General features: G+C 51.6%; 3 protein-coding genes across 5 annotated transcripts in view; 1 reads left to right on the forward strand and 2 right to left on the reverse strand.

Annotated features, from left to right (window-relative positions):
• Positions 1-12642, reverse strand: part of Lat2 (linker for activation of T cells family member 2) — a 14570-nt gene extending 1928 nt beyond the window's left edge. The window contains exons 1-12 of one of the 2 annotated variants that reach the window (XM_021163620.2): positions 12509-12642; positions 7068-7190; positions 6418-6457; positions 5120-5163; positions 4902-4962; positions 4703-4734; positions 4393-4428; positions 4279-4309; positions 3124-3179; positions 1832-1891; positions 1509-1580; positions 977-1085 (exon numbers count right to left, since the gene is read on the reverse strand). In XM_021163620.2, coding sequence (XP_021019279.1) covers positions 1003-1085; positions 1509-1580; positions 1832-1891; positions 3124-3179; positions 4279-4309; positions 4393-4428; positions 4703-4734; positions 4902-4962; positions 5120-5163; positions 6418-6457; positions 7068-7164 — 612 coding nt within the window. In that variant the 5' untranslated portion in view covers positions 7165-7190; positions 12509-12642 and the 3' untranslated portion in view covers positions 977-1002. The remainder of the gene's footprint in view (positions 1-976; positions 1086-1508; positions 1581-1831; positions 1892-3123; positions 3180-4278; positions 4310-4392; positions 4429-4702; positions 4735-4901; positions 4963-5119; positions 5164-6417; positions 6458-7067; positions 7191-12508) is intronic. The other variant, XM_021163622.1, reaches the window with a different exon arrangement.
• Positions 12643-13477: 835 nt separating this feature from the next.
• Positions 13478-14116, forward strand: C5H11orf98 (chromosome 5 C11orf98 homolog). Its single transcript, XM_021163665.1, has one exon. It carries the CDS (start codon positions 13509-13511, stop codon positions 13878-13880), a length of 372 nt encoding a protein of 123 aa, XP_021019324.1. The 5' UTR covers positions 13478-13508; the 3' UTR covers positions 13881-14116.
• A 4094-nt stretch (positions 14117-18210) lies between these two features.
• The window catches only part of Eif4h (eukaryotic translation initiation factor 4H), a 19722-nt gene continuing 15945 nt past the window's right edge, over positions 18211-21987 (reverse strand). For both annotated transcript variants that reach the window (XM_021162172.2, XM_021162171.2), the window contains 2 exons: positions 20284-20421; positions 18211-19982 (listed from right to left, as the gene is read on the reverse strand). In XM_021162172.2, coding sequence (XP_021017831.1) covers positions 19843-19982; positions 20284-20421 — 278 coding nt within the window. In that variant the 3' untranslated portion in view covers positions 18211-19842. The remainder of the gene's footprint in view (positions 19983-20283; positions 20422-21987) is intronic.

Consider the following 21987-nt stretch of genomic DNA (forward strand, 5'->3'; position numbering starts at 1 on the left):
GCCTGCCTCTGCCTCCCGAGTGCTGGGATTAAAGGCGTGCGCCACCACGCCCGGCTACATTTTCTTATTTGTTTTATTATTTATATGATTTCTTTGTCTTCCTGCTTTTCCTTCCTTCTGTTCCCTCTTGTGTGTGTGTGTGTGTGTGTGTGTGTTATGTGCAGGTGTATGTCCACGTGGAGGTCAGAAGTCAACTTTGCATATTTTCCTCTCTCATTGGCCCCTGGGGCTCACGGTCATTTATGACCAGAACTCTTTAAAAAAAAAAAAGATTTATTTATTTATTATATGTAAGTACACTGTAGCTGTCTTCAGACACTCCAGAAGAGGGAGTCAGATCTCGTTACAGATGGTTGTGAGCCACCATGTGGGTGCTGGGATTTGAACTCTGGACCTTCAGAAGAGCAGTTGGGTGCTCTTACCCTCTTGAGCCATCTCACCAGCCCATGACCAAAACTCTTTATGTAGCCCAGGCTGTCTCTGAATTTCTGATCCTCCTGCTTCCACTTCCTAAGTGCCTGGAATCTCAGAGCTGAGGCTGCTTCCAGGCACTCAGGAGGCAGAGTCACATTTTAAATTTTGTGTTGTGTTTTCAGTGCTGAAGATGGAACCCAGGACTTCATGTATGTCTGCCATCACCGCTGCTGAACCATGCCTCCATCCTCTATTGGTGGACTGCAGGACAAGTGTTCTACTACTGAGGCATCTCCTCTGCAGATGCCTTCAGCATCATGGGACACATGTATGCTTCTACATACTGGGAAGAGCTTATTTCTTCCGAGTTCCCTAGTCCCACAGAAAGTGGCTCTGGGGGACTTCAGTCAGCATCTCCTTTCTGGTCCTAGCAGGTTGATGGGCCCCATGGATCCAGCCCTCACTCCATCCGTCACTCCACTGCGGCTCCTCCCTTGAGCACAGGGCTCTTCCATGGCTTGGGTCCCTCCCGTGCTCTGAGCAGCTAGAGGGCACACTGTACCTTCCTTCTGATTGATTGGTTCTCTCCTAGATGTTCCCTGCTGCGGCCACATCCCCATTCACATAGTCTGGCTCCTCATCTGGGCTTCCTGATAGGGACATTTGTGTACCTGCGGATCGGGACAGGTAGTGGTTGGGACCGTTCACAGGAGTACATCAGTGTTGTTCCCCAGCCAGGGTTGCTCAGGAACCCAGACCCCACAAAGGACACAGGGCAAGTGTCATACTGTATAGGATTTATGGTGTCTTCCCCTCGCTGTTTGTCCCCACCCCCTGAAATTCTCCTGCTCCAACACTGGGTGACCAAGCTCTGGAGGTCAAGCTGCTGGCAAGGGGTGTTCTGGCAGAGAGCAAGGCTTCCGAAGCCTTGGGTACAAGGAAGGCTCCACTGTGAAGTGAGCCAGACTAGATAGAGGGAACCCACCCAGGCCCAGCGACCCTCCCGGATCAGCCAGTTGCCTGCTTCAGTCGGCAGCCCCCACCCCTTGTCCTCAGCACTCCTAGTGGCCTCTGCCCAAGGAAGACATACATACCCATAGTCCTCTTGGACTCTCGCCACTGATGGATGGATACTGAGTTCTGGTAATCCTCAAAGTCCTCGACACCTGAGGGAGGTTACGGGGATATTCTGAGTGAGGGGCCAGCGCTCTTCCCTGAGGACGACCCCAGCCAAGAGAGGATAACGCCCTGGATAGCTCCTTCTCCTGTGAGGGGGCCCCTGTCAGGACCTTGGGTGAACTTAACCCAAAGGCACCAGAGATTTAGAATCTTGGGGACCTCCCTTCTTATTCATTAGGGTGGGTCTAGCTCAGGGTGGCGGCCCCTGCCCTACCTTTCTTCAGAGGGACAGCTTTACCTGACTCGGGGGTGCTGGGCTTGCAGATGAGCACATTCTCGTAGGAGTTGGAATCGTTGTCTGTCAACAGAAGGGAGCTGGCAGGAGACCTGCAGGTAGACCTTGTCTGCAAGCCCCAGATGTCCCTTCCCCCTGCTGCCTCCCCTGCAGGGCTCTCCCCCTGAGCTTCAGGGGCTTCAAAATTCACTTAGATCAGTTTTAAAAAAAAAACATTTATTTATGCATTTTATGTATATAAGTTTTGTCTACATGTATATCTGCATACTACACACAAAAAAGATAGTTCTGGATCCTATTATAGACAGCTGTGAGCTGTCATATGGTTGCTGGGAATTGAACTCATGACCTATGGAAGAACAGTAGGTGCTCTTAACTACTGAGCCCCTTAGGTTAGTTGTTGTTGTTGTCTGTGTGTATGCTGACTGTGGGTATAGGTGTACAGGTAGAGGCCAGGAGACAACTTTGGGTGTCCTACTTCAGGGGCTAAATTCTTTGTTGTTGGGTTGTTTTGTTTGTTTTTCAAGACAGGGTTTCTCTGTGTAACAACCCTAACTTTCCTGAAACCCACTTTGTAGACCAGGCTGGCCTCGAACTCACAGAGATCCTCCTGCCTCTGCCTCATAGCAGGAGACCAATTCTTACAAAACAAGAACAAAGGTCAGGCCGGGCATGGTGGCACACGCCTTTAATCTCAGCACTCGGGGGGGGGGGGGCAGATTTCTGAGTTTGAGGCCAGCCTGATCTACAAAGTGAGTTCCAGGACAGCCAGGGCCAGGGCTATACAGAGAAACCCTGTCTCAACCAACGCCCCCCTCAAAAAAAAAAAAGGAGAGGAGAGGAGGATAAAGTGGACCCCTTGGTATACAGCCTCAGCTCAGCCCAGCCCACTCCAGAGCCAGGTGGAAGGCCCTGCTGCTCTCTGTGTACACACACACACACACACACACACACACACACACACACACACACACACAGCTCGTCTCCGTGAACCAGAAGTGCCCATGACCAGAGGCTCCAGCATCCTCCAGCACACGTGGCTTATCTGTCATCGGGTGCCCATCTCCTCAGATGCTCCCACCCACAGCTCCGCCTCTGCTTCCTGTCCTGTCTCCCTCCACTCTGTCCCCATCCCCTGTGTGTGCTGCTGACCAGCTTCCTTCCGCCCCACCCACCTCGGCCTGGAGCACGCACGCACACGTGACTCCCTCCATCTCTGAGCAGCTCTGCCCACCCGTCCAGACCTAGGGGCTGCCTCCTCTTCCACATCCTCCCCACCCTGACCTCCTCCTTACCTTCTGAGGGTTTCTGGAAACATCCCCAGTTGTAGTAGTCTGTAGGGATGGGGTCTCTGGGCAAAAACAGAACAGAGTGCAGGTTGCTGGGCAGATCTGTCAGGAGAAGCCATGACAGAATGTCTCCTCCAATCCACTAGAGATGCTTCTCAGAGCCCCTGACTACCCTGGGCCTAAAGGGCTGTCAGCTTGGCTAAGACACCTGGGCCACAGTTTTCCCTATTTGTGACATGAGGAGACACTGCTAGGGGTCACTTCTTTTGGGGGAGGGAGGTGGATTTGAACCAGAACCAGATCTTTCTGCCTCGGCCTCCCAAGTGCTGGGACGGCTGGGAGGGCAGACCTATACCACTACATACCTCTCTCTCTCTCTCTCTCTCTCTCTCTCTCTCTCTTTCTGAATGTATGTACGTGTGTATGTATGTATATATCATCTATGTATATCTCTCCTTCCATATCTCTCCTTCCTTCTCTCTATAGATTTACATTTCTTATACATCATGTGCATGTATGTGCATGATCACACATGCACAAGGGTGTCACAGCACACGTGGATGTCAGAAGTCAACTCTTGGGAATCAGTACTCTGTATCAACCATGTGGTTGCTATCAGGCTAGAGATGTCAGGCTTTATGGGATGAGCTAGCTCTCCACCACCCCCTACCTTATAGAAACAGTATCTCTGTAGCTCCAGCTAACCTCAGACTCACTCTTCAGATCAGGCTGACCTTGAACTCCTGCCCTCCTCCCCAAGTGGATGACTGGCATGTGCCAGCACGCCAGGTTTATGCAGGGCTGGCTGGCAATGCACCACAGGACTTAATGCATCCTAGGCAAGCACTCTGGGTCCCAGCCCCAGCCCTTTCCTGGAGGAAAGGAGCCACATCTTGATCTGTCGCCCACACTGGCTGTGATTCCCCCTGCCTCAGCCTCCTGAGTGCTGAAATGACAGTTAAGTGCCATCAAGTGTGCTCCAAATGGCCAGGATGGGTGGCCACCCCCTACCAGATACTCAGTCTTTCAATCAGAGTCACACAAGGCCATGGTCACCAGATTGAAAGGCTACTCAGAAGCAGTCTTCACTTAATGCCTCCTAAAGGAGCTGGGGAGAGACCCAGGAATGGGGATGGGCAGGGTCTGTCAAGGGCCACTCACACATAGGCAGCATCAGGCTCCTGGCTACTTCCTGGAAGAGGCCAGAGAGAAGACATAAGACAAGCTGAGCTCCCAGCTGTGGCCCATTCCCCCCTCTCCCCCAGAGCTACCCACCTTTGTAGAAGTTCTGGTGCCTAGGGGACTCAGGACCTGGAAGAAAGGCTAGGCTAGGCTATGGGCTAGGCTGCTAGGCTAGGCTAGACCGGCTTCCCTCCAGGTCCTGCCCCAACACAACCCCGACGCTGCAGCTCAAGCAAGGGCCTAGGGGCTTTGAATGGCCAGACCTTTGTACACATTCTGCCTTATCTATTAAAGCCAATTCCATCAACCCCCAGCCTCAGCTCCCCCTGGAAGGTCTCTGAGAGCCAGTACTTGTCCCACTGTCTCAGCCCCACTCAGGCTAATTCTGCCTGGTGTCACTTACCCTCAAGGTGGGAGAACAGCATCTTGTTCTTCCTGCAAGGATGGGGACAGGGGCACTGAGATGGTACCATGGGGAGGGGAAAGGCTCAACAGGCCAGCCCTGAGACTCTGCAGCTTAGGGACATAGTGAGGTCTAGCCCTGGCTCCAGTAGGTGGAGCTCTCCAGAGCTGGGCCCCTGCACTGCAGAATGCCTTCTTACCTTTCAAATGACTTGTCTGGAGCTGTGTCCATCTGGGGTCCTGGCCACACCTGCCTGGCCACTTTGGAGAGAAGCAAGGATGGGGTATTGGCGAGGCACTCACCCAACTGAGCCTTCACCTGGTATATCAGGCTGGCCTCAGGGCAAGGGACACAGAAGGGATCTTGATATGGGAAGTCCCAGCCCCAGACCAAACCCGGGATGCTTCAAGGACTCACGGGAGTATGTCTGAGCCACAGCTGAGCTCTGTGCATTTTCTTGCCTGTGAATACACAAGGGTGTCCTGAGCCAGGCCCTGACAGTCCCCAGGCAAGGACACAGAGAGAGGAGGAGGGCCAGATAGGAACAAGGAACACAGAGAAGGTGGAAGAACTGAGCATAGGAATGTGTCTGTCTGTCTGTCTGTCTGCCTGCCTGCCTGCGTGTCCCTAGGTTCCAAAAACTCAAGGCGAGAGGATCATTGTGAGTTTGAGGCCAGCCTGGGCTACAAAGTAAGTTCTATGCAAGCCAGTGCAAAGGAATAGGACCCTGTCTCCAAACCAGAAAATTAACAATGAGCAAGCTTTAGCCATGGCTTATGGTGGTCAGAGATGGAAGATTTTGTTTTCAGGTCTCACTGTGGTTTTTCAGTTGCAAAAGGAAATGAGGAAGGGTGTGTGTGAGGGGGTGACAGGGTATATTGAGGTGTGCATGTGAGGGCTGTGCTGAGAATGTGGGAAGTGTACATGCATTTCGTAGAGAAGGGTAGAAAGTGGTCAGCTGGCTTCCTTCCCCCTTGCTTCTCTCTCTCGCCACTCCCTCAGCCCATTCACTGGGGGATTCTGGGCACGTGCTCCACATCTGAGTCACAGCCTCCCTCCCACTTTAAAATTATTATTTTTTAATGTGTATGGGTATTTTGCCCATGTATATGTCTGCCTACCACACATATGTGTGCCTGGCGTCTGAGGAGGTCAGAAGAGGGCATCGGATCTCCTGGAAGCTGAATTAAAGGCTGTCTTGAGCCATTACGTGGGTACTGGGGCTCAAATCCAAATTCTTTGGACGAGCAGCCACTGCTTTTAACCCCTGAGCCATCTCTCCAGCTTTGCTTTTTAGTTCAAAAAGAAGTTTATTTTATGTGTATTTATTATTTACATGTGTGTGGTGATGTAGTAGGCACATGGGGGGCAGAGGAAAATTTTTGGCAGGAAAATCTGTGAGACCCTGGGGGCTCAAACTCAGGCCATCAAGCTTTGGTGGCAGTCACTCTTACTAGCCGAGGATCTTGTAGCTCCCTACTTTTTAAATTTTGAGCAAAGTCTCACTGAATTGCCAGGCTGGCCTTGAACTCCCTCTGTGGCCCAGGCAGGTTCTGGAATATCTGCGGGGATGGGAGGTGCCCAGCCTCCTTTAAGTGTGATTTTAAGATTCTGCTTTCTCTTTGCCTGGAGCGCAGGTATCTCTGCCCTGGCTGTGGCTGCCCTGTGTTCCCCCACCCCAGGGTGCTCAAATACGCCGAGCTGGGGCAACTCACCGGTTCCTCTGCTCGTAGATTTTCTCTTTTCTCTTCACTCCTGCAAGAACAGAAATGGCACAGCTAGTGTCCCTGAACTCAGGGGTGGGGTGGGGGTGGGGCTGAAGTCTGGGACACCCCCCGCCCTTGTCAAGGTCCTTCCAGCTGCCTGTCACTGGGAGAGTTCTTGTCAGCTGGGTGTGGTGACACAAGCCTGTGATCCCAGTGCTCAGGAAGCTGAGGCCAGAGGGCAGGAACATTTGAGGCTAGCCTGGGCTATAGTGTGGGACAGTCTGAAAGAGAAAGGAATACAAGGAAGAAAAAGAAGGAAGGATGGAGAGAAAGGAGGGAGGGAGGAGGCTGGAGCAGGAGGTAGGCAGGAGGGTGGGGAAGGAAAAGGACTCAATCCCTTTTGGTGGGGTGAGGATAACTTGAAGTAGAGGGTGCCACAGGTAGCCCAGCTTCCCTTCTCTCGTCCACAGCAGGTTCCTGGCCTGCTGGCCTGAGTGACCCCCGTGTTCCAGCAGACCCAGCGTCCTCCTACACCCACTGTTCTGAGGGCCATTTAGGGGCCATTAGCTGGTCCTGGGTGCTTATCCTCCTGACCCGCCCATCACAGCCAGGTCCGGCCGCAGAGGCCTCCCATCACGTCCGGCCTATGGGACACGTACCTGGGCGGGAGCAGTGGACACACAGCCAGGCTGTGGCCCCCAACAGCAGCAGCAATAATCCCGACACCGGCCACAGCAGCTCCAGCTCGGCACTCATGTTGGCTTGGGGAAGAGGCTGTAAGGCTGCAGTGGGGAATCCATAAGCCGGTGGCTCCCTGGTGCCGCCCCATCCCACGTGATTGGTTTCTGATCTCTCTGGTCCACAGCTCCGGCAAAGTGAACGGAATGGCCTTCCCTACTCCTGAACTGAACCAACCGTGTCTCCCGAGTGACTCTTCTAACTAGCACACTAACTAGCAGTGTACTAGAAGGTTCTGAGAGCACTAGACAGCACCAAGAAATTGTGCAAAATCCTAAGCATCCGTTCCCAGTCCATCTGGCCCTGAGAGACAGGCTCCTTGGTTCACAGGTGGAGAAACTGAGGCCGAGAAGCGCCCACAGCGGCTTTGTGGAAAGGGAGGGGTCAGCACTCAGTCCCGACCTTAGCATTGGGGCTTACACCTACAATCCCGCAACTCTCCCAGCCTGAGACAACAGGCTAGCCTGGGCTAAAGACTGAGACCCTGTGTCAAAACAAACAAACAAACAAACAAACAAAAACCCACCACCAAGAGTAAGGTGGAGGGGCTGGAGAAAGGGCTCAGCAGTTAAGAGTGCTTGGTGTTCTTCCAGAGGATCCCCGTTAGGCAGATCGCAGCTCATGACCACGTGTACACACATAGGCACACACACACACACACACACACTGCTCTACTCATTCTGTTGCTGTGTGCCTCAGCGGTGCTCTGCTCTGCACCCAGGAAGACCCAAGAACCCAGATCCTAGCAGCAGTGGAGGCTCATGTCTCCCCACCCCACCACCTGCCCTCCCCACCCCACCCCCCACCCTTGGGAGGCAGAGGCAGGCAGAGCTCTGAGTTCAAGGCCAGCCTGGTCTACAAAGTAAGTTTCAGAACAGCTAGAACTACACAGAGAAACTGTATTAAACAAAGAAACAATCAAAGAACCAAGATTCTGCCTGTGGTGAGAGCTGGAGGAAGCCAGTCAGTGAGGATTCCTCTCAGAGGATGTAACCCTGAGACAGTATACATCAGGGACAGGTCCCCCGCTGTGGGACAGGACTCAAGGACCTTCAGAGTGAGGCTGGTCTTTGGGGCACAGAGAGGGATGTTGAGAGAGATGTCTGGTGTGAGGAGGCTGCAAATCCTCAGTTAGCCCAGGCCACATCCAAGGCAGCGGCTGTCCCAGCCTTGGTGAAGCCCCGCAGTCTGGTGAATGAGTTCTCTAATGGGTTTATGAAACCGACTATTGCAACTATGAGAGCACTCAGCTCCCTAGCACGGGCAAGGGAAACAGTTGAGGAAAGCAGTCCTGTGTAAGGCACATGTGGAATGGGAAGGATTAAGTGGCCTCTCTTTCTGCACATGGTCCTACCTCAAACTAGAAAAGGAGTGGCTTAAGCCGGGTGTGGTGGCGGACGCCTTTAATCCCAGCAGAGGCAGGCGGATTTCTGAGTTCAAGGCCAGCCTGGTCTATAACATGAGTTCCAGGACAGCCAGAGAACCCCCCCCCACACCTCTCAAAACAAAAAAAAAAGAAAAGAAAAGGTGTGGCTTAGTGGTAGAGCCCTTGCCTAGAATCCCCCCCGGGGGGGGGCATGGCTTGGATGTAGAGCCCCTTGCCTAGAATCCCCCAGGGAGGGGCTGGGACATGGCCTTTGCTTAGGACATTGTCTCTGTCTATCCAAAAACCTCATAAACTGAGCATATGGCTGTGACTCTCTAGCACCGTGGTTCGCAACCTGTGGGTCGCGAACCCTCTGGAGGTCATTAGGGGTCAGAAATCCTGCATGTCATATTTATTACAATTCATAACAGTAGCAAAATTACAGTTGTGAAGTAGCAATGAAAATATGGTTGGGGGGGTCACCACAACAGGAGGAACTGTATTAAAGGGTCACAGCATTAGAAAGGCTGAGAAACACTGCTCTAGGACCTCAAGAAACAGAGCCAGGAGGACGGGGAAATTCAGACTAGTTCTGGGTAAAAAGCACAATCCTATGTATGTATGCATGCATGTATGTATATGTGTATGTATGTATGTATGTATGTATCTATCTATCTATATTTTTTAAGTGAAAGAAGGATAGATGTATATATATAGAGAGACAGACAGGAGAAAGAGGAGATGTGAGCTGAGCGAGTAATAGAAAGTGGGGAAGGGAGAGGAGATTTGGTTCCAATGTCTCACTCCCATACTCCTGTAATTCCAGCACCTGTGAGGCAGAGGCAGATCAGAAGTTCGAGACTCTGTCTCAATGGGGGAAAAAACAAGAGCAGAAGGAGATGTGGGCATAACACGTGGAGGAGCAGGCTACATATAACTCAGCCCTTGCCTGCCACCACCCACTTAGGACCCCAAGAGCAAGCCTGGTATTCAAGGCTGCAGGAGCTGCCTGCCGGGTGCTGTTTCCTCTCCAAGGGCACCCCATGCCATCCATCCATTCCCCACCCAAGAGGTCTGGGCTACCGGAGAGTCCACGTGCTTCTAGACCTGTTATCTAGGGATAAACAGGACTCCAGAAGCCCTCAGGCCTGGGACAGGGTTGGTCAGGGCATCTGTACCCTCTAACCGACCACACAGGGGTTTGTCACGAGGTCTGTCATGGAGATGATGAATGTGGCATAGGGTCAGCCGTGTGGGTTGCTTCCATGACTCTTGTCATAGTCACGGTTCTTAGCCATGTGACACACACAGGAAGGGACTGTCAGCGGCCTACAGCAAAGACTGAGGGGATATGTTATCTGCCTGGTCACATCTACAGGCACATGTGTGGACTCCCTACTGACCCCAGCAGGGTCTGAGGGGCTAATGAAGTAGATACACCTGACCAAGTGGAGCAGGCCAGGACTCCTAGTTGATCAAGAGGCTGAAGCAGGAGTATTGTGAATTCCAAGGTCAATCCAAAGAGACTCTGCCTCAAACCATAAAGAGGCCTGGGGCATACATTTGCTTAGAGTCTCCCAGGGATGAACTTAGAATCTCCCAGTGAGGGTGTGGCTTAGTGGTAGAGTAACTGCCTAGCATCTCTCAGTATGTGGCTGTGGGCATGACTCAACAGTAGAGCACCTGCCTGCCTAGAATCGCTCAGTAAGGGATATACCCATGTTTAACTAGCAAGGGCAAGGCACTGGGGTTCCATTCCCAGCATGAGGGGGGGAAAGCTGGGGGAGGGGATGCTGGAGAGATGGCTCAGAGGTCAAGAGCACAGATTGCTCTCCCAGGGGGCCTAGGTTTGATTCTCTTGACACCCACATGGCAGCTCACAACCATCTATAACTCCAGTTCCTGGGGGACTCCACCCTCTCCCAGCCTTTGTGTGCACCAGGCATGAATGTGGTACACACATGTACATGCAAGGCAAACAGTCATTCACATACATTGTGGTTTGGAGACAGGGAGTCACTGTGTAGCTCTGGTGGGTCTGAAACTCGCTGTGTAGACCTGGCTGGCCGGGAATTCACAGAGAATGGCCTGCATCTGTTTCCTAGGTGCCGCAATTATAGGGCTGTAGCAGCATGTTCCAACTTACATAAATATTTTAAATTAAAAAAAAACAAAAAACAGCTGAGTGTTGGTGGTGCACGCCTTTAATCCTGGCACTAGCACTTAAGAGGCAGAGGCAGGCGAATTTCTGAGTTCGAGGCCAGCCTGGTTTACAGAGTGAGTTCCAGGACAGCCAGGGCCACACAGAAAACCCTGTCTTGAAAAACCAAACACAACAACAAAAACAAACCATTGCTGGAGGAGGAGGAGGAGAAGGAGGAAGAGAGGGAGGGAGGGAGGAAGAGAAAGAGCGAGAACTTCTTCAATGGTAAGATGCCCACCCCTCACTCACATCCTGTAAGCAAGCCTAATGAAACTCATTGGGCCACTACCCTACCCCACTCCCACTGAGAACAGAATATATCAGAAAGGGATTAGTTGGGAAGAGAGCAGGGACCAGTGGGAACCGGGAAGGACAAGAGAGGTAATTTGGGGGTGAATATGATCAAGATGCATGTTGTATGGAAGTGTCACAAGCCTCTTAGTATGCATAATGAAAGCATACTGATAAAAAAGACTGAAAGGGGGCTGGTGAGGTAGCTTGCAGGTGAGAGGTGCTTGCGACCGAGTCTGATGATCTGAGTTCATCCCCAGGACCCACACGGTGCTGAGAAGTTATCTCTCAGAAGTTATTCTCTGGCCTACACTGTGCTACATGCACATCCATCCACACATGCGGTAATAAAAAAATGTATTAAAATATTGAAAAAAAAAAGGCAGATGTGAGTACATGGGGTGCTCCCTGGACAAGGCCTGGGGCTTGCTTCTCAGTTGGGGATCCCTCTGAGCCCAACTGTTTTCTTCCTCCCAAGGAGCAAATGGAGGTTCAGAGAGGCGCATACTGTGCCACAAAGAAACACTGGAAAAGATGGAAACCCTGAGCAGGCCCAGGGAATTCCCTCTATCCCATCTGATGCTCTCTACCCTGAGAGTAGAGGCAGAGGGTGAGGGGAACAGAGGCTGGGGCTGCAGGAGGAATGGCCCAGCAGTCTCAGAAGGCCCCAAGGGGCCAGGCAGGGCTAGCTGTGGGTGTGTGGGGGACCGCCACAGCTCTGTGGCTCTGTGGGCCAAAATAGCTCAAAGGGAAGTGGGCAGTTTTCATATGAACAAGGCTTGCTTCTGAGGACTGCATCGGAGTTTCTAACCTCAGTGGCCCTTCGTGAGTGATCACTGCGGCAGCTTGTTCTTCAGGGAACAAAGGCCACGAGGGTCTGCTTGGATGAAGTACATGACCCGTCTCACACCTGGGATGGCTTTATTCATGGGGTGCTACTCTGAGGCCTGCAGGCTTAGCTGAATAACATTTCTGTGGTCCGAGCCTTTGCGGCAGGGCCCGGCCTTGAACTTAGGGTCTCCCCACCTCAGCGTTCCTAACGCCCTGATGGAGGGGTGTGCAGTACCCAGTCTGACTAAATAACTCGGGCCTTCAAATGAGGCGGAGAAGACCCTGAAGACACCTACTGGAGGCCAGCGGGCGACTGTTCACATACATATGTGAGTATGTCTATGTATAGAGGTCTGGCAGGCCTTGTCTCTGGTCCATCTGGGCCACCTGTTCAAAGCCGGAACCAAGGAGCCCACCAGCGTTACGAGGATTATCTGTCAGAAAGTACAAGCTGGCTCAGGCCTGGATGGACTTCTGGGATAACAACTTCCTCCTGGCTGGAACAGGGGTTGGGCACAGCTCCCCAAAGCATCCAAGTTCCATACACAGGCCTAGGGCCACAGCACTAGGCCAGGGCGGGAGGTATCAGGTATCTCGGCTTCCGCTCAGTCTGTCCCTAAGGGTCTTGTGGGGTGTAGCACAACAGGGGAGCACCCCTGGGAAAGGCTTACCTGAGGGTGAGGGCTCCTCACCATGGCCCCTTCATCCTGTGCCGCACACACACCTGCCCAAGCTGATGCCAACACCACTGACTCTGGCGAGCAGTGGGCAAGGCAGTCGGCTTCCTGTCACTACTGAATCATCTCTACATCCGCCTCGGCCAGACTACTAGGGTGGTTAATGACAAAGTGGGTGGAGCAGAGACAGAAAAAGATGCAGAGATACAAAGCGAAGTAAAAGCTGGGCATTGGTGATGTGTGCTGTTAAATGCCTGCACTTGGGAAGCAGACGCAGGCAGAGCTCTGAGTTTGAGGCCAGCCTGGTCTATATAGGCTAGGACAGCTACAGTGAGACCCTGTCTCAAAAAAGACTCACTGGGTAATGGCATGCTCCACCAAGCTGGACAACTTGGAACCAGAGGAACCAGGGTTCCTATCACCAGGAACCATGAAGTGAGAGTGTCTAGTTGTCTTCTGATGCATATGTACATACACACAGGCTTACGTGCAGTGTGCATGTGCACACACTCCTGGGGGTGGAGAGGCAATAAAAAAGAAAACAGAAACAGACAGAGGGGAAATGGGAAGTGAGAGATGGGCACAGGCATGGGCAGACCGAAAGCCCAGCATACACAGCACATGCCCACCACAGAACAAGGTCACATGGACGAGGGAGGGCTACAGTGAGCAACGGGAAGAGAGTCAACCCCAGAGTTCACATGGACACAGACATGGAGAGGACAGATGGAAAGTTTAGAGGGACATGTACACACTCACGCACGTGCCACAGTCAGACACCAGAGGTGGGGACACACACACAGAGATGCACAGGTCAGAAGAGGACCAGAAAGACAGGCAGATATGTAGACGCTGACAACCACAGCTAAGAGGAAGTTAGAGTCCTTCCAGCATCCACAGGCATCTGAGAGTGGGGATCAGAGAGAGAGAGAGAGACTAGGGCAGTAGAATCCCATAGAACGGCGGCTTCTGGAGTGAGCCTCCGAGTGTAGCCATGGGACCTCCGGGAGGAAAGATCAATCGTCCCCGGACGGAGCTGAAGAAGAAGTTGTTCAAGCGCCGCAGGGTATTAAGCAGGGATCGGCGACGGAAGCGCCGGGTGGTCGGGGCTGTGATAGACGAAGGGCTGACTACGAAGCACCACCTCAAGAAGCGGGTGTCCAGTGCTCGTGCCAACATCACGCTGTCTGGGAAGAAGCGCAGGAAACTCTTGCAGCAGATCCGACTTGCCCAGAAAGAAAAAGCAGCCATGGAAGTGGAAGCCCCCTCCAAGTCAACCAGGACTAGTCAGCCACAGCCCAAGCAACAAAAGAAGATAAAAGCTCCCCAGGACGTAACTATGGAGGATCTTGAAGATAAGAGCTGAAGTCCCTACCTCTTCTACCAGAAGATGTTCAACAGAACCTAGAAGGATTTGGAGGAACTTTGGAAAAAATAGTAGCATATTTCACTTTCCTAGACACCCCTTCTACAATGGACCCTTGACCTCCCCTGGAGGTGTATATTGGGAAGGAAAAGGACACAGAGAAAGACTGGAGGGCCATCTCTAGCAGTTAACTCCTTTTGTAATAAAGCTTTAGTGCGTTCAAAAAAAAAAAAAAATCCCATAGAACAAATACTAACGGGCAGATAAAAGAGATAAGGGACAGAGGATACAGGGAGAAAGACGGGAATAAAGACGGCAGATGGAACAAAGGACCACTGTGCCAGAAACAGCTGGATAGACAAGCTGCCTCTGTGTGTTTGTGGGTGGTGGTAGTGGGTGACTGTAGAGGCCAGACTTCAAGTCTTGGTGTCTTCCACATTTTAGTTTCTTTAAGACAGAGTTTCTGTGTAGCCCTGGATGTCTTGAGAATCACTCTATAGAGCAGGCTGGCCTCGAACTCACGATTTATGCAGACTGTGTCATCTACTTTTTAAAAACCAAATTGTCAGCCGGGCGTGTGGCGCACGCCTTTACTCCCAGCACTGGGAGGCAGAGGCAGGCGGATTTCTGAGTTCGAGGCCAGCCTGGTCTACAGAGTGAGTTCCAGGACAGCCAGGACTGTACAGAGAAACCCTGTCTCGAAAAACCAAACCAAACCAACCAACCAACCAAAAAAACAAACAAACAAAAAAAAAAAACCCAAATTGTCTTTATTACATCTATTTCTTTGTATGTTAGTTCTTTTTTGTTTGAGACAGGGTTTCTCTGTATAGCCCTGGCTGTCCTGGAACTCACTTTGTAGACCAGGCTGGCCTTGAACTCAGAAATCCGCCTGCCTCTGCCTCCCAGTGCTGGGATTAAAGGCGTGCATCACCACTGCCCGGCTGTAGTTAGTTCTTATCCCACTATGTGGGTCCCAGGGATAGAACTCCAACTTGGTGGAAAGTGCCTTTACCACTGAGCCATCTTGCCACCTCCTGGTTGTAATTTGTCTGTGTTTTGGGTTTCACTGTATAGTCCTGGCTGGCCTGGGAACTCACAGATCTTCCTGCTTCTTCCCAAGTGCTGGGACCATACCCCGCTTCCACCTTGACTGTTCCCTTTCACTGGCCAGAGACTCACCAAGTTAGTCCAGGCTGGCTGGTCCTGCAAGCCCCAGATAGCCATGTTCCCATGTCCCCACAGCTAAGATCACACGCTTCATTGAGAGCTGGGGATCCAAGCTCAGGTCCCTCAGACTTTTGAGAACACTATTAACTGAGCACCCCTTCCACCCCCAGCCAAGGCTACTTCTCAGTTGGGGGGATCACTGCCTGCAGTGGGGAGGAAGGACATTAGCAGATACCTTTACCCAAGGTGACAAGGATCAACCACCTGCTCAGTGCCCTCTGGAACCCACACACCTTCTACCTGCTGAGGGCATCAAGGCAGGAGGCTATCTGCTGTGAGTTTAGCGCTAGCCTGGGTTTTTCTCCCCAGTCTGTGCCCTAAGCCTGCTGCTGCCACCCTGCGGTGAAGCAAAGCAGCACAGGCATGGGAACGATCACCAGGAGCCTCAGCTGACCATTGGAATCTGTGCTGACCAGAGGTAGTGCCTGATGCATTCAGTTCATCAGATCCCCCCCTGCCCACGGCGTCAGGTGGGGAGGCAGAGAACCCCTAAGAGGATCATGGTTGGCCTCTTTCTCACTTGCACCTACACAGTTAGCTTCACAGTAGTCCAACTTCACTCAGTTCTGGGGGAACCCATTCATTTTGGATCCCTGGTACAGTCACCTCAGCCCCATGCCTGCTTCTGGATTCCTTTTTAAGAGACCCCCCCCCCCAACAATCTACCAACACCAAAACTGGGATGTTGTTCAGTTGGTGCTCGCTTGGGTTCCATTTCTTTTTTTTTTTTTTTTTTTGGTTTTTTCGAGACAGGGTTTCTCTGTATAGCCCTGGCTGTCCTGGAACTCACTTTGTAGACCAGGCTGGCCTCGAACTCAGAAATCCGCCTGCCTCTGCCTCCCGAGTGCTGGGACTAAAGGCGTGCGCCACCACGCCCGGCTTGGGTTCCATTTCTAACACAGCACAGCTAGATATGGAGGCACACCCCTGTAGTGTTCTAATTTTTCATTTTTAGACTGCCTCTTGGCTATGTAGTCCAGGATGGGCCTTGAACTTGCAGACCTCCTGTCTCAGTCCCTGGAATAGCTAGAATTACTGAAGCACTCCAAGTATCTTGAAAGCATGTATGTCTGTGCAACGCTTGTGTGCCTGGTTCTTGGTGGCCAGAGGAGGGCATCAGACCCCTAGAAGTTACAGTGCTGCGAGCTACTATGTAGGTAGCTGGAAGGTCAGCAAACGCTTTTAACAGATGAGCCACATTTCAAGCCCCGAACCATGGTCTGTTGTTCTGAGACAGGGTTTCTATGTAGCCCAGGCTGCCCTTGATCCCAGAGATCTGCCTGCCTCTACCTCCTGAGCACTGGGATTAAAAGACACACACAGCTTCGGTAGTGAGTTTATTCTTAATTTCAATAGAACGATATATATGAGACTTCTACCAATCCCAAGGGCCCTTGGTGGTAGTCTGACTCCCTTCAGAGGGACAAGCTGGGATAGCCACTGCCCTGCTAATCACTAACTGCATCTCCCAGGGAACTCAGACTAACCAGGGTCCAACAGAACTCTACAGCTACCTATCACGGTAAGCACCTGCCTTTATGAGTAACCTGATGTTTGAGAGCTGAGGATGCATTGGCTGTTTTCCTTGTGAGAAACCTGTCAAAGTCCACTACTTTCTGGGGAGTAAACTCAGGCTGTCAGGCATGCAGCAAGTGTCCTTAACCTACTAAGCCACTTCACTGTCCTGTCTTCAATTTTGTGGGTCACCTTCATAAGATTACTGCTGCTGCTCTTGAAGACAATCTGGGGTTCAAATCCTATACCCACCTGAGAGCTGTTAACTCTCTCTCTGGGAGATCAAATGCCCAACTACTCCATGGGCAGACCATGCACAAGGGGCATTACATGCTTATCAGGCAAAAAGCTCAAGCACTCAATGAAATGGAGCATTGGCGGCTCTTGCAGAGGACTTGGGTTTGATCCCAAGCACCCACAGGACACAAACTCCAGTTCCTTCCTTCAGCATTTGCCAGCCCTAAGTAGCACACATGACACACAGTCAGCTCCAGGATACCCATCATTTTCTAGCCATCATGGACATCCACACAATACAAAAGATCCTGCCCCCAAAGTCATCAATATTCAGACTCTGGAGAGACAATCTGGATCAACAGAAAGAATCCCAAAGGAAGAACATCACAGAGTAGGGACAGTGGTGCACTTGGGAGGCAGAGGCAGGTGGATTCTGAGTTTGAGGCCAGCCTGGTCTATACAGAGAAACCCTGTCTCAAAGGGGGAAAAAAAAAAGGCATCATAGAGGCTGGTATGTGGTGGAGTTGTAGTTTTTATGCAGCAACATAGGTCTTCTGGCAAATTCCCAGGACCAAGCAAAACAAAATAGGAAATCCCACAAAAGCAGAGAAACCAGGAGCCAAGATCCTTTCCATTTGGACACTCTGCTAGGGCCACAGAGGTAGTAGTAAACTAACCGTGTAAGCTCCTCTCCCATTTTAGAGGCACGGTCTCACTATGTAGGGGCCACACTCGTCTTGAATTCAAGAGCCCCTGACTGTCTGCCTCCTGTATGCTGGGACTGAAGATGTGCCATATGCTCCACACAAACATCTTATGTATAAGGGTGTTTTATCTGCATAGGCACTCATAGGCTTGAATGGGCGCACCCGACCTGGGCTGGAGTTACAAATGCTTGCCAACTGCCATGTGGATGCTGGGAATTGAATCTGGGTTCTCTGGAAGAGAAACTGGTGCCCTCAGCTACTGAACCATTTCTAGCTCCTCAAAAGCCCTCCTCTTACCAGAGCTCATCCATGTGGCTAGACTGGCTGGCAAGCAAGTCCAGGTATCTTTCTGTCTCCATTTCCCGGGTGCTGGGATTATGGGTACACACCACGTTTTACATGGATGCTGGAAATGCTTACACAGTAAACCCTTGTCCTAGTGCTGAGACGACTAGCCTACCTCCAGTTTCTTCTTTAGAGCTTCCAAGGATCAGGATTCTGCAAATTAAGCCACACAACCCACTCAGTGGCAGTATGCGCAGCAGGACCAAGGTCAACACGCCAGCCTAACTCCTTGTAAATGCTTCTCGGTAGCACCCCGAGGTTCACAGCTCCCAAGTGGCCAGAAAGACAAGCATAAGTGTTATGTAAGGTTCTCTTTTATTTAAAAGATCATTCACAAAATACCATATCCATAGACTCACTTTCTGTCATAGAACTGAATGTGTTAAGTGTTTGGAATTCCATTCTTACAGTCAGCTGGGCGCCCAGCAGTGTGATGGACGTGCCTGTTCTGTCTTTTCCGCATTGGAGATGGATTAGATCATCTGAAAGCATCAGCTTTGATTACAACCACGCAATGCATGTCTGTCTTAAGTTAGGTATTGGTGTTACACAAATGGTTCTTATCTCAGAAGCAGAGAAGATGGCAGGCGAGGGAAGGAGTGAGAGTTCTGTAAATTGCCGAGACCTTGTGACAAAGACAATCCCGAGCCAAGGGGTAGGCTGGCAGGAAGCTGCTGGCTACCAAGCAAGCTGCGCACCTCTCAGCCCCTTTTCCCAAGGCTCTAGTGGCTGACTGACCCCTACTGCTCCAACTGGAGCAGACGGAGACTGGGTGCCAATCCTTTTCCATTGTTCACACACAGCTGTTCAAGCCAAAAGCCAAACCTGGTTGATCCCCTTTCTCTCTCAAGTGAGTGCTCCACACTGTAGCAGGAGCAGGGGTCTGCCCCACAGAGGAAGCAGCACACCTAGAGGTTTCTAGACACCTAGGTACTGAGGGTCTCAACAGCTGGGTAACCGATCAGAGAAAGTGCCAGACTCTAGGCCTTGAGCTGTGGTGGCGAGCAGCCTCTTGGGCTAAGTGCCCTGGAGCAGACAGACACAAGGGAAAGAGCGCAGACTCAGTGCAAGCACAGCTGCCCGGTGCAGCTCCAGCACCACCCCTGCTTCCTACAGGCCTCAGCTGCAGGAAGCGGATTGAGCTGCAGCGGGTTGCACCCCCAAGTGGCCTCCATGGCCCAGGAAGAGCAGGGAATGAGCTTCCACTTGGTCTTAAGAGCGAGCAGGAGCAAAGCCACGTGGCCACTGGCACCCAGGTCGCCACCAGTGCAGAGTGTCCAGATTCCCCTGCACCCATCTGGCCTCACTGTCTGACAGGAGCCTGCTACGGCTGATCAGGCTGCTGGGGCGGGTAATAGACCCCAAACACAGCAGCCTCTCAGGAGCAGCAGGCAGTTTCCTTGTTTGACCCCAAGGTGCACCAATTCTGCATGCTCATCCCAGCTGGATACCAACAAGTCACCACCAGCCACCTAGCTAGTGGCTCCAGCTCTTTCCCAGAAGCCACAGCAACACAGAACTCGACATGCAGGTTGGAGAGAAGCTCTGAGAAAAAGCAGAGGACAGCACGCCCGGAGCGTGGCCAGGGCGTGTAAAGGAAAGAAAGAAAGCAAAGGATGAAGCACCTCAGCCCACCTTCCACACGTGACCAACATCCACACCACATGGGAAGGGCAGGGAGAGGGCAGGAGTGAGAGGGGAGAGAAAGAAAACAGAAAGAAAGCACAAAACAGGCACTAGATAGATATAGCAAAGCCAAGAATGTACTAGAAACCACTTGTTAACAGCTGACATGCACTCACAAGCTCTGTGTTTCCGCTGTAAGGAGGACAGTGCCAGGCGGGAATGGGGCCTGTAGGGCGACCGGCTGCCACCAGGCCGTGGTCTTGCTCCAGCTCCCCCACGCCCCATTCCCTCCCAACCTAAGCTCATTCTTGCTCCTTCTGAACCACTTCCTCTCTGGGCCTGGCTCCCCCGAAGATGGCTGAGTTGGGGTTGGCTACTTGATTGAGGGGCGTTGCCACTGTCCGAGGTTTAAGCTGCAGCCGCGGTCTCTGTGCTCGTTCCTCTGCAGACAGAAAATAACATGGATTATGTAAAACGGGCTCTGTGCCTTTGTGACAGGGCTTCACTTAGCCCAGCCTGGCCTCAAACTTGTTATGTAGCTGAGGATAACACTGAACTCTGGATCCTCTTGCCTTTGCCCATCTCTCTCCAAGTGCCAAGATTATGGGCCATTATGATAAGACCTATCTAATTTCAAAATTGCCTTACAAATTTGATGACTGACAATCAGACTAAGATCAATGCAGGGCAAAAAGGAAGGTTTAAAGGGAGCAGACAGTTGAGTCCCAAGGATGCTGCCATACCTTCTGTGGGTTCTCTGAAGTCCATGTTGGAGCCACGCAGAGGAGGGCCATCTCGAAAGCGACTCCCCATTGGGGGTCCCGCTCGCCGGTCCCCAGGGCGACTGCCCCCCCTACCCCCTAAGAAGTCATCCCTGTAGCCTAGGAAAGAAGACAGAGTCAAAAACTGTTTACACTGTCACACCAACAGAGATGCACAATGCTCCACAAATTGATTCTTCAATGTAATGTTTGTCTAGTATCTGGGGACTTTCCAAAAGTGAAGTGTACAAACCCCTGCATTTGCTGGGTGAGAACACAGTTGGGATGGGAGCCAGGCCTTATGCCAGGGAAGCAATCTGTTAAGCCACGCCCAGCCTCTCACTGGGGAATTCAAGGCAACTATTCCACTTGTCTCTGCTGTGGCGTGGACCACACAATATCAATCAGAGAGGGTACCCAAGAATGTAGGTGCCTTGCACCCACAGTATAAACTGCAGCTTATTCAAGAGATGCTGAATTCTGAGAAAAAAGGCTTTTCTCAGAGGCAGGATTGCTGCCAGGTTTGAGGCCAGCCAAGATCACATAGGAAGCCTGCATTAAAAACCAAAACCAAAATAGTGGTGGTGGCCAGGCTAGAGATGACCTAGCCATCCATTCACCCACCCATCCCTTCATTAAGAGCCTGTTATTCTCAGGACTTGAGTTCAGTTCCCAGTGCCCACACCACACACCAGGTGGCTCACGACTGTCACCTCCAGCTCCAGGGATAAAGATGGTCTCCATGGGCTCACATGTGGTATCATGAGCTTATAATGCCATACCTGGGAGACAAGAGCTCAGGGCTCTAGGTCCTCGGGCTTGCTGGTCAGCCAGTTAAGCTCTGGCCAGTGAGACACGGTGTCAAAAGTAAACCAAGAGGTGGTTCAGCAAGGAAAGGTGCTTGCTGCCAAGCCTGCCAACCTGACTGCAGTGCCTGCTTTCCACACAGTGCAAGGAGACTTCCTCTGAAAACTGTCACCTTACACACACACACAGAGGCTTGTGTGTATAGGGGAAGTGGCAAAAGCTTTAATCCCAGTGCTCAGGAGGAAGATGAACTGTGTTTGGGGCCAGCCTGGGCTATAATGTGTTCCAGGCAAGCATGGTGGGCTCTTGTCTAAACAAAACAAAACAAAACAAAACAAAACATCAGAACAGCACATACAGGGCCCAGGAACGCATTCAGACAAATGTCTGCAGCCTTTATTGCGTCCCTTTTACTCCTTCTAACTTACTGCTTTCCAAGGTGTTTTAGGTCAGGGCCTTACTATGTGACTCAAACTGACTGCACTTGAGATCTTCCACCTCGGTCCTCTGAGCACTGGGATTATAGCTAATGGGTCATTTTAAGATGCCCCCTCTGACACTTGAGGGAGCTGAGCACACAAGCAGTACACAGATGCATAGCAGACAAACACCCCCACACCTAACCCATAAGCACAATGAGAAGGGCACAAAGGAGGAGACAAACTCATTTATGGACTTCTAGGAAGCATACATGAAAACCCCGATTTCTCTTTACAAAGTCAAGGCTAGCACACTGGCTGTTGTTTCTGGTAGAGGTGTGTGTGGTGCAGGACTTAGGACCTCTCCTCACATGAGCTGCTGCTGAACTACCTACTCCCCACTCCACTGGCACATTCTCATCTACTTTCTTCTTTTTTTTTTTTTTTTTTTTTTTTTTTT

The sequence above is a fragment of the Mus caroli genome, chromosome 5 (genome assembly GCF_900094665.2).
Source record: "Mus caroli chromosome 5, CAROLI_EIJ_v1.1, whole genome shotgun sequence".
Lineage (NCBI taxonomy): Eukaryota > Metazoa > Chordata > Mammalia > Rodentia > Muridae > Mus > Mus caroli.